Source organism: Castor canadensis, chromosome 3 (genome assembly GCF_047511655.1).
Source record: "Castor canadensis chromosome 3, mCasCan1.hap1v2, whole genome shotgun sequence".
Classification (NCBI taxonomy): domain Eukaryota; kingdom Metazoa; phylum Chordata; class Mammalia; order Rodentia; family Castoridae; genus Castor; species Castor canadensis.
In genome coordinates this window covers 160,040,901-160,055,269 of record NC_133388.1, presented here as the reverse complement: position 1 = coordinate 160,055,269, position 14,369 = coordinate 160,040,901, and the positions used below count along the sequence as shown (strand labels likewise).

Genomic DNA, 14,369 nt, shown 5'->3' with positions numbered 1-14,369 from the left:
GTAAGATAAAGTCTTTGTTTATAGTGACAAATCATAGTGTTCAAAGTCTAATGGTAAGAGAAGTGGCATATCATAAACTTTGACAACAGGTCAAGGACTTTCAGAAAATGAAGTGGTGAGAAGCTCCCTGCTCTCTCCTTGCTTAGGCTTCTCCCCAGTCAAGTAGGGTAGTCACTGGAGGGGCACGCTATTAATAAGGATTACTATAGTGCTCTATCTGGAGGAATAACACACAAGGAATTGGGATAGACAAAAAGGAATAACCCCAAGAATACCCATTTTGATATCTTTAAAAAACAAGGACAGATCAATTGTCCAATACCAAAAATAGAAGTGCCAAAGTTTCAATAAGAGATTGTGAGAAATCCTAATTTTTTTGAAACCTAGTAATAAAGAATACCTTTCCTTGTGGATTTTTTTTTTTGAGCAGCTTTCCACTTTTTCCAGAACCCACGAGAAAAACAGAATTGGAAAGCAAGACACTTTTGCAGCACTACTGAAACAAACAAAAAAAAGTTTTATTTTGGAAATACAGTCTTTAAAGATAAATTTGGCTTCCATTTTTCCATGTCTAGGTGCATCCGACAAGATACAAAAACAAAGAGAAGGACAAAACAAAGACCCACGACATTATGTACAGAGCTCTAAAATGAGCTGTGAATATCTACAAGAAACTAGCGTATGCTCTTTGTGAAGGGGTGTCGTGTGTGGCTTTCTATATAGTTCTCAGTCCTTCGGAAGAACAGTTAACTTCCTGGAGCTGCAGGTGCAGCTGCAGCAAGGGAAGAGCAGGGGGGTCAAAGAAGGGGGTAAGTGTGTGGGGGAGGGGGTGGGACCCTCGGTGGGAGACGTGGAGGGGACTCTGGGGAGGGAGCAGCGGCAGTGGACAGATCCTGGGCTTCTCTAGAAGTCCTGCCGCGGGGTGTGAGTCAGGCTGTGCCGCCGCAGATCACAGTTTCGCCTGAACACTTTGCCGCACTGCTCGCAGCTGTAGGGCTTGATGTCTGTATGGGTGAGAAGGTGAGTTTTCAGATTACTTCTCTGATTAAAGGTTCTTCCACATGTGGGACATTTGTGTGGAGATTCCTGTTCAGATGTGAAGCAAGCAAAGGATTAATCCTCCACACCACCACTGCACCCTCTCAATAGTTTCTGTCTTATCGCAAGCCTTAACATAATAAGCTGCAGGACAACAGAAGAGGGGACTTGCAGGAACAAATCTGCGCTCCTAATCCTCCAATCACGAAAACACACGTGCAGGCACACACAGAGGCCCGATTACACTGATAACTGCAGAGGCAGACCCGCGGCCACCGCGGCGGGCTTTGTGACTTCCAGCTCTTCACATTTCATCACCATGTCATAGGCAGGAAAAGGGGGAAGGAAAAACTCTAATCCTCTCTTAAGGAGTGACATTCTCCCGGGTAATAAGGCTCCTCTTTGCTGGAAAATTAAACTATTCCTCAATGTTCTGAAAGCTACAAATTATGAGGCCCCTGGGAAAGACAGCGTATGGGATTTCACCATGCCTCCATTATCAAAATTACCTTTATTTCCTCCCAAATGCGAGAGCTTTAAACGCAGGGCAGATCGGATGAAAAAATATATATAATTCTAAAATTAGGGTTTACTATAAATAGAGCCGCTTGTTCTTTAAGCAAAATATAAAATTTGATGTTAAGTAATATTAATTTTATGTATTAAAAAATCAAGAATGCTGCTCTTCCCTATCTAGACTACTACCTAAATAGAGCCCTTAAGAGACAAAACCTGCCTTGAACGCCTTTTTGTAATGCAATGATGATTTTTTTTAAAACCACTGTTGTTAAATAAGAAAACAAACTTACCTGCATATGTAAAGTTTTGTGAACTGCTAGAGTTCTAGACTGACAAAATCCTTTCCCACACTCCTGACATTTGAAGGGTTTTTCTTTGGAATGGATATACCTGAAAATCAATATAAGCTTTCATTGAAATGCATTACCCCCGTGGTTAAGGAGTTTCGACAATTACTCAAGCGAAGTCGTGGAAGGACAAAGGAAACAAAATTTCTATTATTTATGTTTTTAGATTTTTTTTCCTGTGTAATTCTGTTTATGGTTAACCTCAACTAACTGACTCTTCAAAACATTCACCCGCCGGCTGGTTTTACCTACACTTGACCGCCCTCTCTGGCGTATTCTAGAGCTCGAAATCGCGAGGAATGAGCCGTTCCCGGCCTCCAAGGTTTTCTCTGGGATTTAACTATCAGAGAAATCTGGGTGTAAGGCAAGGCCGAGTGTGTGTGTGTGTTGGGGGGGGTGGGGGAGGGGAAGAAATACATCATTTTAGCGAATTTCCTAAGCGCCTCAGGAGGATGAGCACAAAAGTCCCACCTCGGGGCCTCGCAGGTAGATTCCGGAGAAGGCACCTTCACCCCCCCACCTCTGGGAAGTTTTTAACCTACGAAAACCCTTACGTTACAGTATTTCTTCAATTGTCCTTTATTAATGCAGAGTTTAAGGAGGGGAGGTGAAAGCTGTTTTTAAATTCAGTGACCTCAAGACCCCTGAAAATGCAACTTCGAAGGGTCCCTGTGGCAGGTTCAAGGGCACGGCTAGGGAGGGGAGGTAGGAGGAGAGAGCGAACCCAGTAGAAGTGGCCCAAACAGGTATCCAAAAACGATCCGATGGCGGCTAAGACCTGCACCCATAGACTCATCGTGAGAAGGATTCTGGGATCCCTTGGCTATTCCTGCACCCACTCCCCAGGGCAACCGGCCGGGAGGAAATACGATAACCGATTCCAAGGCCAAGGCCAACCCACCAGATTTTTGCTGCCCAAGGATAGGGAAGAGGCCCTTGCTCATTCCAAAGAAGAACGCAGTAGAGGCAGCTGCGTAAGTGTTTGGAGGTTCGCTGAAGCCGGTTGGGGTGGGGGGCTGCGGGTTATTTTTAAGAGGTTTACTCTAGATCCGAGGAGATTTTTGTGACACTTGGAACATCTATCAGGGCTAGTCATGGATAAATTCACCTTCCCTCTCCCTGCCAACCTCCTTCCCGACCTCACCTATGATCCCGCAGGTGATCTTGCCTTCGGAAGGCCTTGTGGCAGATATCACACGTGTATGGCCTCTCATCGGTGTGGGTCCTTTCGTGGATGAGCAAATTGTAGGATTTGGTAAAGTGTCTGCCGCAAAACTTGCAGATAAACTCTTTTTTCGTTTTGGAGGGTAACCTCCCTCGGGAAGGCTTTCTGTCTGGAGTCAATTTACTGAGGCCCGAGATGGGGCTACCCAACCCCGGGCCCAGCTTGGTCAGGTCTCCCATCTTAGGGGGATCCTCTTGCGTGGCGGCCACCGCCAAGTTGGCAAAGTCAAAACGGGGCCGGTCCTTGTGCAGGGCTGGGAGGACGTGGGCAATGGCCCCCTGTTTGGGGTGGAATAGGTGAGTGGTAAATGGCAACGCCGGGAACGGGAAGCGCGCGTCCACGAGGCCCTGCGCCGCCGCCATCTCGGTGATGGTGGAGCGGGTGATCTCGTGCACGTTGGGGTACCCCAGCGTCCAGTGGTTCATATGCATTGTCTGCACAGCGCTGAGACCATACAGGCCCTGCAAGTGGTCCACCGCGGCCGGGAAGGTGTTCACGGCCTGTAGGAAGGAGTAATTGGTGAGCTGCAGCGATGGATGGAGAGGAATGGGCGCTGGCAGGGCCTTGCTCCCCATTTTCTTGGATGCTGAGGGGCGTAGTGAGCCGTCCTTTTCTTCCAGGACTCAGAGGAGGGTGGGCGTAGGGCTCTGGCAAAACCCGGGGAACAACAGCACGCAGATAAAGTCCTAAAAAATAGCAGGGGGAGAGAAAGAAAAGTGATTATCATCCAAGTCAGCTTTCTCTGCCCTGTGGCACCCACACGGGTTACCACCTTTGCCTTTGCCTTCCATGATCCCTTCCCACTCTTCTCCAAGACCCCCAAAAGAAGCCACGTGAGTACGACGTAGCACCTGTCCAGCGATTCCGCACGGAGACTGGTTGGTTCCAGGGCCAGGGCAGGAAGTGACCCCTGGCGAACCCGGCGCCCCGCAGCCCTGCAGGGCGCCGCTAGGAAGATATGATTCCGGGCAGGCACGCGGCGAAACACTGCTGTACAGGGAGAAAGGGAGGCTAGGCAAGCAGAGGGTTCCCGTGCGAGCAGTACCCCTCCTCACCCACCCACCCTCTCCAGCTCAGTCAACAGCAATGGTCCGCAACGCCAACGCCTGCAGGCCCGGGGCGAGCAGCTGCCCCGCGGCGCCCCCCGAGCTCCCTGGAGGACGGGTTGTGTGTTTGACCCGAGGCTCGAGGGCCTGACTGTGCCGGGTGCGGCGACTCCTCGCGCTGCGCCCCACGCAGGCCGACTTTCCCGCGTTTATCGGGAGGGAAGCTGGGGGCACGCTTGGTCCTCCTGGGCTGGTGAGCCCTCCGAGGGCTCCTTGCGCCCGGCGCTGACCTCGGAGGTTTTCTTTTTCCTTCTTCTGGGCCTTAGTCCCATTTATCAGCAGTGACGGGCCGCAGGAAAGAAAAGTGACACCTCGGGGGCTGAGTTCGGCCGGGAATTACCCCCTCCTCCTTCCCAGAGGCAGCCTCTCCTTCCACCCCCCACCAAGATCCCTTCCAGATGGTCCAGACAGGGGGAGGGGGAACGGATCGTCCCTGAGGCCGAAACCCCTTTTTCCAGACTGAGTCCCAAGCTCTCAAGAGGCAAGAGGCTTCGTGGTCTGCCAGGAGGAGCGGCCCCTACACCAGGGAGGCCCCAGGAGAGCAAAAAAAAGACTCGCGGAGAGGCAAGGGAAGGAGCTGCGGGATCTGCCGCATCAGGCCGGGTACAGCGAGGATCTGCACACCCGTGGTTGGTGCACGGTCGTGCTCCTGCCACCTGGAAGGTCGGCCTGGGTCTGCGTCCTGGGCCTAAACTGGGAGTTCCCTGTTGTTTGTGCTTCCAATGGCAACCCAGAGGTCTGATTTCAGGCCCAGGTTCTCAAGAGCACCTCACCTGCATTCACGATGGGCCCACCGTCTCCCACTACCAACCCCTTTTTAGAAGCGGGTCTGTCAGCTCCGGCGGTGACCTCCCAGGTGCGGGACTCAGAGCTAAGCGCTTTCCCCCAAAGAGGGGCAGGCTAGCCAGTTTGCATCACTAACTGCCAAACCTGGGATTTCAACCCAACAGGAAGGTGAGAGAGCCGGGCCAGCCTTCCGTGCCCACCTACCCCTTTGTACACCTGAATTTTCTTCTCTAGTGGATTGTGAAGTGGAGCCTGAGACTCTATCTGCCGGCAGACTTTGGGGGCTGCGCTAGTGACAGCGCCCTGGCAAGGCAGAATCTGGCTGCCTCTGTGGGGCCCACACCTTCCTCCGCTGTTTGGAACAGCTTGGAGACAGAGATTTATTAATGAACCGCTTCTGCTTGGTGGTATGCGGTCTGGGAGTTCAGGCTGGGAGTTAATGAGAGGTGTGTAACAGTCGGAGGGGCTCAGGCAGACCATTCAACCGAAACTGTAAACCCCCAGTAGTAATAAACTTTCCCACAAATCACTATTCACTTTTGTTCAGCCGCAACCCTCAAACCCTCTCCTCCGGAGTTAGAAAAAAAAGCATCTACTAACATCCCTGGTAATCTTTCTGATTATTTCCCCTTCAATTAAAAATAATAAATCTCATCTTTACTTCCTTCTCCTGAGGTAACGAGGATTTTCCAGAGATTCAAAATATTTCCCCCTAGTGTTGAAAAGCAGCCTCTCCTCCATAGAAAGGAAACCGAAATTAGTATTTGGGTGTATTCCCAGACTAGATTTCTTAGAAATAAATACAAGAGGCAAGCACAACTACACAAGGGGGAGGGGGGGAAGAAAGAGGTACCTTTGATTGCAGATGTACCAAGTGAACTTTGCCATAAAAGTTACCACATTAGATCTGTTGGGCCGAAAGCTGAATGCCCTCTTCCTTCCCTTTTCTCCAAATAGTTTCTAACACAGAAACTAATGATTCTATTATAACTCAGCTTCATGTTGACACAAAAGTGTTACTTCATAGTATGTGTTTGAATTTGCAGAGCAGGTAGTTTCTTCAAAGATGAAGAGCAAACCATTGGTGCCTTCTACAACCCTTTTACAAACAGATCAATCCTAAATATCCATCAAACATTGTTGCCATAAATAATTAGGGAGTTTAGATTTGCATGCTCCTGTTGAGTTGCTGGAGATGTATGTCAATGTTTTAAAAGTACTTTCGGTTTGTCTATAGCAGAGCTCACACTCCGTTTCAGGCTGTAACAGCGATTGTCCGCTGTCATTTCCCACCATCCTGTTTCAGACCATTGGTTACTTTAAATTTTTGCAAGGACAGAAAGTTGAGCCACAAAAAGAACTAAGCTACTTTTCTCACCAGTCTTCTTCACAGGAATTTCTGGGCATGTACAGAAGTTTTGTAAAAATTTAGTTAACTGTCAGCAAGGGAGATGTGAACATATTAATTTCAGTTCTGTGAAGTTTTCAAAACATTGGCGAAGAAAAGGTAAGTGGTAATTTGATAAGGAGTCTCGCTTTTGGTAATGGTGTTATTGCACTGAATTATCTAAAAATAATATAGCTAAGGGTCATCTGCTAAAACCTGTGCATTGGTATCTGAGAGAAATGGCTGATGGGCTCACTGAATTTCAGCTCAAACCAGAACAGAATTTTATATAAATCAGAGAGCTATAGTCAAAAGAGATCTAAGATCATATATTTAAAAAAAAAAAAAAGCCGACTTGATCAGGTGAACAGAAAAAAGGGGCCGCGGAATTCCTGTCCCTTCCCAGCGCCTCTGCCTTCCCAAGGAGTTAATTAAATTAAGATGCCTTCTACATAATCTGGGTTCTGTTTCTCTCTGCATTCTCGCTCCCCCAGCGTAATTTTCTTGTGCTTCTCAGGACTGCGTTTGTTTAGCAGAGAAAGTAGCTGTCGGTGCCCTTTCGCTCCAGGAAACGCCAGCCCTCTTTTGTTCTCTGCTAACAGGTAGGGTGACTGATCCAACTCTGTCCCCCTCAAACACCTTTTCCTCCCTCGTTCCACTGCAACTCCTTTCTCTGTTATTTCTCGAGAATCCAAGCGTTTAAGCCCCCGGGGAGTTTGGTTGCAGCCCTCTCCCCAACGGCTGCAGTGGGAGGAAAATAAAAAGGTCAACACGAGGTTGGAGAAATACCTAGGACTGAACTATTCCCTCTTGAAATTCGCCTTTAGAGTCGCTGGCCGGGCAGGCACTGTGTGTCCAGGCCCTAGAGCTGCGGTGCCGCGGCTGCCCCAGGACAGGTCCACCCAGGCTTTCTGGGGCAGGGACAGAAACATCAAGGGGTTGTGCGGTTTGATCCCAGCGTACGTCGATTCGCTTTTATAAGAAATCTTGCCGAATGCTTAAATTTCCCAAAACACAAAAGTATGTATGCAGTTGGGGGTGAGCTAGGAGTCGCGTGCCGAGGATCCAAAGGAAGTGAGAAACAACGCCCCAGGGTTTCATCCGCAGGAGTCCTTTTCACACTATCTGCACGCAAGACCGAGAATCTGAGCACCTCCTGCACCCCCAAACCTTTCCTTCCTTCGGGTGGCCACAGTCCCTTCCCCGAGCGGACACTCACCTCTAGCAAAAAGGTTTGCCTGGGCAGCGCCGCTCAGACCACGTCCAGGCAGGCAGACGCACAGTTTGGGAAGGTCATTAGGTCCAAGCTGGGCAAACTTCTGGCTCGGCGCGGAGTCCCAGGAGCCGCGGACATGATCCGGAGGATCGCAAGGAGAGAAAGCGAGGGAGGATCCCAGTTTTCGTCGAGTCTGGGGCCGCGGAAAGTGTAAAGACCGGAGTGTTGCGGACGCACACTCAGCGCTCGCCCAGATCCCCGCGCTGCGGCAAGCCTCTGGCCGCCGACTGCGGGTGAAGTCGGAGCCCGCAGCCTCGCAGGGCCATCACCCTCCGGCAGCGAGCGCGCCGAGCTCCGTACCCGCCCGCGTCCCTCCCCAGGCTGCCCAGGGCCGGGAGTCGTGGGCTTTAGTAGCGGCCCCGCCTCCCCTCCGGGCGGGCGTCCCGCCGCAGCGCGGGGCCCGCGGCATCCAGGCTCCGCCTCCGCGCCCGGCTCCCGCTAATGGTCCACTCTGTTTACTTGTGTTTGGATAGCAACTGAGTCTTAAAGGCGCAGGTTTGCTCGCGGTTTCTGTGTTACAGAGACACAGAGCCCAAGGTGACTCAACTCAAAAACTCACACAAAGACAACGCCCACCCCCTTTCTTCTGGGTGCCACTTTTCCTTGTACTGTTAGAAACTCAACGATGAGTTAGTTCTCTGCTTTTCAGATTCCGCAGAGAAGCCCAAAGGGCACTTTGTACTTTTACTTGGTATGCTCTCCGGCTTAGTTTTCACATCTTAACACGTTTAACACAATCATCTTCTTCAAAGGGTAAAACCAATCTAGATTTTGTTTTCCAACATATATCACTCTCCCCCTATTTAAAATAGTTTTGTACATTCTTTTGGTCTATTATGACTATATGTGTAGTCTGCTTTCCTCTGCTGTTTTCAAAATGAAGTTTGTTTACAGAGGTGACAATTGACTAATTTCGTAATTACTGCAAAGACATGTGGAATGTTCCTGGAGAAATTTCTTCCAATATCTAAGCTTTAATCAGCTAATGTACATTTCATACGCAGCTAACCAACGTGGTTAAGGAGTGACCATCTGTAACCCATTGGCAAACAATAAAGAATCCATCTGGAATGGGTGAAGAACAATCATTTTAAAATTTTAGGGAAATACTATTCTAGCTTCTCAAAACATAATGTATTATCTTCATTTTGGCAAAAATTGAGTTCATTGTTCAGTCGCCAGGAAAAGTAATCGAATTTGACATGCAACGATACATTTTTTCAAGTTCTTCTAAAGGTTTAACCTTGTGTGAGTGTAAATGCAGAACGCACTTCAGCCACCCTGGAGTAGGGTGACCGAGTAACAGAAAAAGAATGACACAGATTCATTTTAAACAACTTCTTTTCAGCTGAGATCCGCCTGAGCAAAACTAAGCAAAAACGTCCTTCGTCCCAGACGAGTCACCGGAGGAGATTCGCATCGGCCCACAGCAAGCGCACGCTTTGAGGAGTTTAGATGTTCTAAGAAGCTGTACAATCCAGAAGTGTTCCGCCAAAAGATGCATTCGGAGCAACCTCCTCGGAGAACAATTAAAATAACCTCAACTGTGCGGGGAGGTGGATAAATACAAGCAAAAGGCTAAAGCCATCAAATGGAGAGCCAGGCAGAAGCGACAAGACATTATTTTATGAAGATAAAACCCTTTCTGTTTTATTTATGCCGAGGTGGACAGAAATTTTCGTTTCTTTGGTATAATATACTTCAGGAATAGGAGATCTTCTCCCTTCCCTTCTTACCATTTTTAGGTTTGCAAAGATTAAAACATGAATCTGGAACACAGACCCGAGTGTTTAGAATCCTGCAAGTACTTAACTGCTTAAAAGTAAATTTGACAAACAGCCTGAAGTAGCAGAATGCCTAAGAGTTGGGGGGTGTTTAAAAGCAAAAACGTTTTCTCTAGTGGGTTATTAGGGGTGCTTTCATTTTAGCGCTCAGTCCTGAGCCTCAGCTGCGGGAACGCCTGCGGTCCCTACTCCAACCGCCTCATTCCTTCCGCAGCTTTTCTCAATTTGGGGATTTGAAAGGGACTTTCTCTTCTTTCAGACCCCCCTAGGACACACACCACACGGGGTGGTGACCTGAAGTTTGATCCTATGCTTCATAGTTCCTTTTCACCAAAGTAGAGGCAACTCCCCAGCGTCGGGCTTCGCACCTTTCCTGTCCTGAGTGTGTGTACATTGCGTGCGGAACCGCCTGCTTTTCCCGCGGGGTAGACAGAATTTCCAGCCACCCATGAGCTGCGCGCTCTTTCCGCAAACCTCCAGGGCCAGGGTTTTTCCATAAACGTGTTTACCTCTCCCACCCCAGCCTCCCAAGTTCCAAAATGGAGTCTGGGCCAACCCGGCCCGAGCGTTGCGATCGCTTGAAAGGTAGAGAAGAATCGGCGAGCTCCAGCCTTTGGGAGGAGGCGGCGTGGCCCGGCAGCGTCTCCGCAGCCTCCTGGTCCTGCAATTGCAGGCAGGTGCGCACTCGGCGCGGGGAGCAAATCTGAAACTGAACGCAACACTGCACATCGGCCTCCCCCAGGCCACCAAAGCGCCCACCTGGAACCGGCCCTAGAGTTTCTTCGCGCTGGGAACCCGCGAGCCCCACGCCCCGGCTGGCGTGTAAAGCGCACACATTGCGGAGGCCCCCCTGCTAGCAGCTCACCCTCCGCACTCTCCCAGCGCAGAAAACAGGCCACCCGGCCCACTAACGCGCTGTGGGGTCCGGGTGTGTGGAAAGGGAAGTCCCCGAGCCAGCAGCAGCCCAGCTGCGCCCCCAGCTCTGAGTCTTGGCTGAGCTGTCCCACTCCGTCCGCTCCCTCTGAGGCTGAGCTGCGGGCTCACGCTGAAATTTCCGCCGATCCGGTTGTCTGCTGTCCTTACGGCTCTGAGCTTTCGACACCAAGGGCGCTTCCACGCAAATAGCTAACAGACTGACCCGGGGCGCGTGAGCAGTTGCTGCCCGAACCCCAACAGCATTAAGTTTACGCCCCCGGAGGCGGAGGAGGTGGAAGAGGAGGGGGCACGCAGCGCAAGCCCCTTCCTCCCCACCCCACCATCGGCCCACCCAGGAGGTTCTGGCAATGGAGCAGCGAGCAGGTGTCAAACAGACGTCCCTGGAGTTGACTCTGATCCTGTCTCCCTTTGACCGCGCGCTGCGGACATCCTAAAAACGTTTACCTTTTAAAAAACAAATTATGAACCTTGTCTTCTTCCTGGGATCCCAGCTGCCACTCCTTCTGAGGACTCTCTTCCCTGCTCCCAGCTTTCCTTAGCTTTCTCCTGCTTCTGCGGGGCGGAGACCTTTTGCATTTGAACTTCCCGCACTGTTTGCTGGCTCTTTTTTTTTTTTTTTTTTTGTCGGAGCTTTGGAGGAGTTGGGAACCCAGCTTTGCTTGTAGTGTGTGCGCTCCAATCCTGGGGTAGTGAGGAGGCCAGGGGAGCACAGAGGAGGATTGCATGCATTTGACTTGGAGGCTATGGACCTAAGGGCCGAAATACCACGAATTTGATTTTTGAGGAAGCGCCTCCGAGTCCGCGCTCCAAACTCGGAGTGGGAAAGCGCAGCCGCGGGCTGTAGCTCAGCCGCCGGCAGGAAGGGCCGCAGCGCCCCCTGGAGGCGCAGACCGAGCACATCGTGGCTTCGTGGGTTCCCGGGTGTGAGTGCGTGGCCGCCAGCGACCCCGCGGGCAGCTTGGTTCCCTTCATCTGGATCCGCGCACCCTTCCAGCTGCGGAAGAGTGGTTTATGCAGCAGACGTCCTGGGGAGAGGTCCTGGGGAGAGGGCCTGGGGTAGTGTCAATAAGCCATTCTACTTCAACCACTGGGCTCTTTGTGGGGATCTCCCACGTAGCGGCCCCCTGCGAAGTTTCTCCTAGCGAGTTTATAACGTGAATTTTCAGATTTTCGACACCGCTCCTGGCTTCCCAGACTTCTTCAGGGCAAGGAAAAGACACCCGTTTAAACCCCAGCATAAGGAGTTTGCTGGTCAGCTCAGATTCTAGTAAGTTCCAAGACTTGGGACGCTGTCCCGCGGGGGTTGCAAGAGGGAGAGCTCATTTGGAAAGGCTGTTCCACGCCCCCCACCGCAAGTCCACCCCAGCGACATCGTAACATCCAAGCATTTGAAGCCTGGTGGAATATGGATTCCTGGGCGAGTTGCATTCTCCTGAAGGATGAGAACTGGAACAATCGCGTCTCGAGGTGCAAGTGTTTGCGCTGGAGGCTGGGGAGCCCGAGGACCGCACCCTCTCCAGGCGTCCAGTCCTCTACTCTAGCCAGCCCGGGCGCCCCAGGTTCAGCCTTTCCCATCGACTCTTCCAAGGGAGAGGATGAAGAGGGCGTGTTGGGCCCAAGGACACTCTCCACGTGCCTGCGCCACTGGCTCAGCTTCATTCCGCGGGAGGCCTTGGCGCACACACTTCCCGCTACCAGCTTGCGGGGCACCAAGCCACCAGGAAGGGGGAGTTGTGTGGGGAGGACCAACAGTGGTTCGCAGGGAAAGTACTTGCTCAAGCCTTCCCAGATCTTTCCAGAGCCCAGATCATTCCCAGAGCCCAGATCCAGTATATGTTTGGGTTTTCCAAGCGAAGCTCTTGTTCGTGGCAGCAGCAAAACCCAGAGCTGACTCAAAGTCGCCCCAGCGATCTGTCAGCCTCTCACAATTCGCAAGGTGCCGCCAGGGCCTTTGAGGATGAGAGTGGTCAGGGCACATTCCTGTTGCCTGGAGTCCCGACAGATCTCAGGGGGCAGGAGCCCGCAGAGCCGTTAGCTGGCTCCCGCACATGCTGGGCGTGTTTCCACTCGGCTACCCCATGGCCAGGGCAGCACACTGTCCCGCAGGGTGCGAAGGGACAGAGCTTTCTCCTTGCCCCCCAGGGAGGCGGATCTCCTGCAGTTTCCCTAGCCAGAGAGAAACAGGTCAACTACTAAGCTCCAGCGCACCAAGACAGCTTTCTAACACATTCCTTCAGTGTCACAAGGAAGACCAGTTGATGGAGGGCAAGACCCAGGCGCAACCCAGGAGGGAGGGCTCAGTGGATGGTGTCCCTCTTGTGGGACTCTGAAAAGACCATCTTCAGGAAAGACCAGGGTCTGTAAAACCGCGTTGGACATGTGTGTTTGCGTGTGGGTTTCAATCACGTATGTGTGCGTGTGTTTTAACGTACTTGCTAATGCTCTGAAACAATGGGAAAATACGAACGGAAATCTTGATTTCCAGTGAGCTCTATTCCTCCTGGCCGGAGCTGAGCAGCTCTGCTCTCCTGACTCACTTTCTATTTTTTAAATGCTGAACCGAAGATTGCCTTGGAATTTCCAATTCTCTCCGCAGACGTAAGGATCAGCCCGTAGTTACCCTGTGGAGCAGCGGTTCTCAAAGTGTGGTCCATCAGCCTCGGCTGGAACTCGTTAGAAAAGCAAATTATATGGCCCCACCTACTGAGTCAGAAACTGGGAGTGGACCCAGAAAACTGTGTTTAAACAAGCCCTTTAGGTGATCCTGATGCACGATAAAGTTTGAGAATCATTGACCTAGATCAAATTGACATTTGGAGGCAATCGTGGGGTGCCTCATTTATCTTTGGTTCTCCTTCCCTCCTTCGTCCTTTCCTTGGGAAAATGAATGTATAAACATCTGGCCTAGAGCAACTTATTCATTCACTCTCTTTCCCCTGACTTCCCACTGGTACTTCCAACATCCTTGAAAACTTTCTGAGGATACCCGCGAGCCCTCCCAGCAAGGAGTACCAGAGGGGACCTGGAGGGCAAAGCGCAAGGGAGAGAAATCAGTGCAGGTGCCTTCCTCTTTCGCGACCAGTTGTTTATCATCGTCACCATCATGTAATACTAGATTTGATCTGACGTCAAGAAATGTCTTCTTTAGGGACCTAATGCAAAGGAGCATATCACCTATTTTATAGTTGCTAAGCGTTGGGGACCAGGCTGATGCTGCCCTCTTATTTTCATTATATCCTAGGGATTCTGCTGCACACACTTCCACACACACTTTGGCTCACATCCTGCCTGCTCTCCCAGCATTGGATCATAGTGTGTGTTGCACAGGGAGTTGATAATGCGTGGACAAGGGAGAGCCGTTGTGCCCCTGGGTTACCCTGACTGCGCAGGACACTCGAAGGACCCCGGAAACTGATGTACTCATCCTGCTCACCCACTGGCTCCCACCAGCTCCCACCCTACCTTCTACTGCCCCAAACTGCCTAGCTATCAGCTGTTCACGTACCCCAGCCAAGAAGTATTGATACTGGACTCGCTGATTTGTCATTTAAAGGTTGGAACACGTCCTTTACCTTTCTCTAAGGAGCACAAAAGAGTATTCCTCCCCCACCCCCCGCCACTGTCCCCCCAGCAGCTAAAAATCTGACACTTTCTAGTCTTCCAAATACCAAATCCATTTCCCTTTGTGCTTTCTCTCTAAGATCTTGACTCGAATTTCTGTTCTTAGCCCGCCAAAGAGCGCCTCCATTGGACCATTTTCTTCCCTCCGAGTTTTGGGTGTGAACCCTGTGGCAGTAGATGGCACTTGGCCTCACAGACAGTATCAGTCCTCAAAAATCCGATTTAACTAGAAGACTTTTGTCATCTATTTCCATCTACTGCTTGGTGGAGTGGCTCAAGCAGTAGAGCGCCTACCTAGCAAGCCTGAGGTCCTGAGTTCAAATCCCAGTACTGCCAAAAGTTAC

General features: G+C 51.0%; 1 protein-coding gene across 7 annotated transcripts in view; it reads right to left on the bottom strand.

Moving 5' to 3' along the window:
- The window catches only part of Osr2 (odd-skipped related transciption factor 2), a 28,350-nt gene extending 20,312 nt beyond the window's left edge, over window positions 1-8,038 (bottom strand). For 4 of the 7 annotated variants that reach the window (XR_012446365.1, XR_012446366.1, XM_074068905.1 and 1 more), the window contains exons 1-3: window positions 7,628-8,038; window positions 3,049-3,815; window positions 1,848-1,947 (exon numbers count right to left, since the gene is read on the bottom strand). Coding sequence is in view for 5 of the 7 variants with exons in the window: in XM_074068905.1 (XP_073925006.1) it covers window positions 1,848-1,947; window positions 3,049-3,704 (756 nt within the window). In the remaining 2 variants the exon portion in view is untranslated. Of the gene's footprint in view, window position 1; window positions 1,087-1,847; window positions 1,948-3,048; window positions 3,816-7,627 lie in introns of those variants that run through there. The other 3 variants (XM_020167151.2, XM_020167153.2, XM_074068907.1) reach the window with 3 other exon arrangements.
- Between the last annotated feature and the right edge of the window lie 6,331 nt (window positions 8,039-14,369).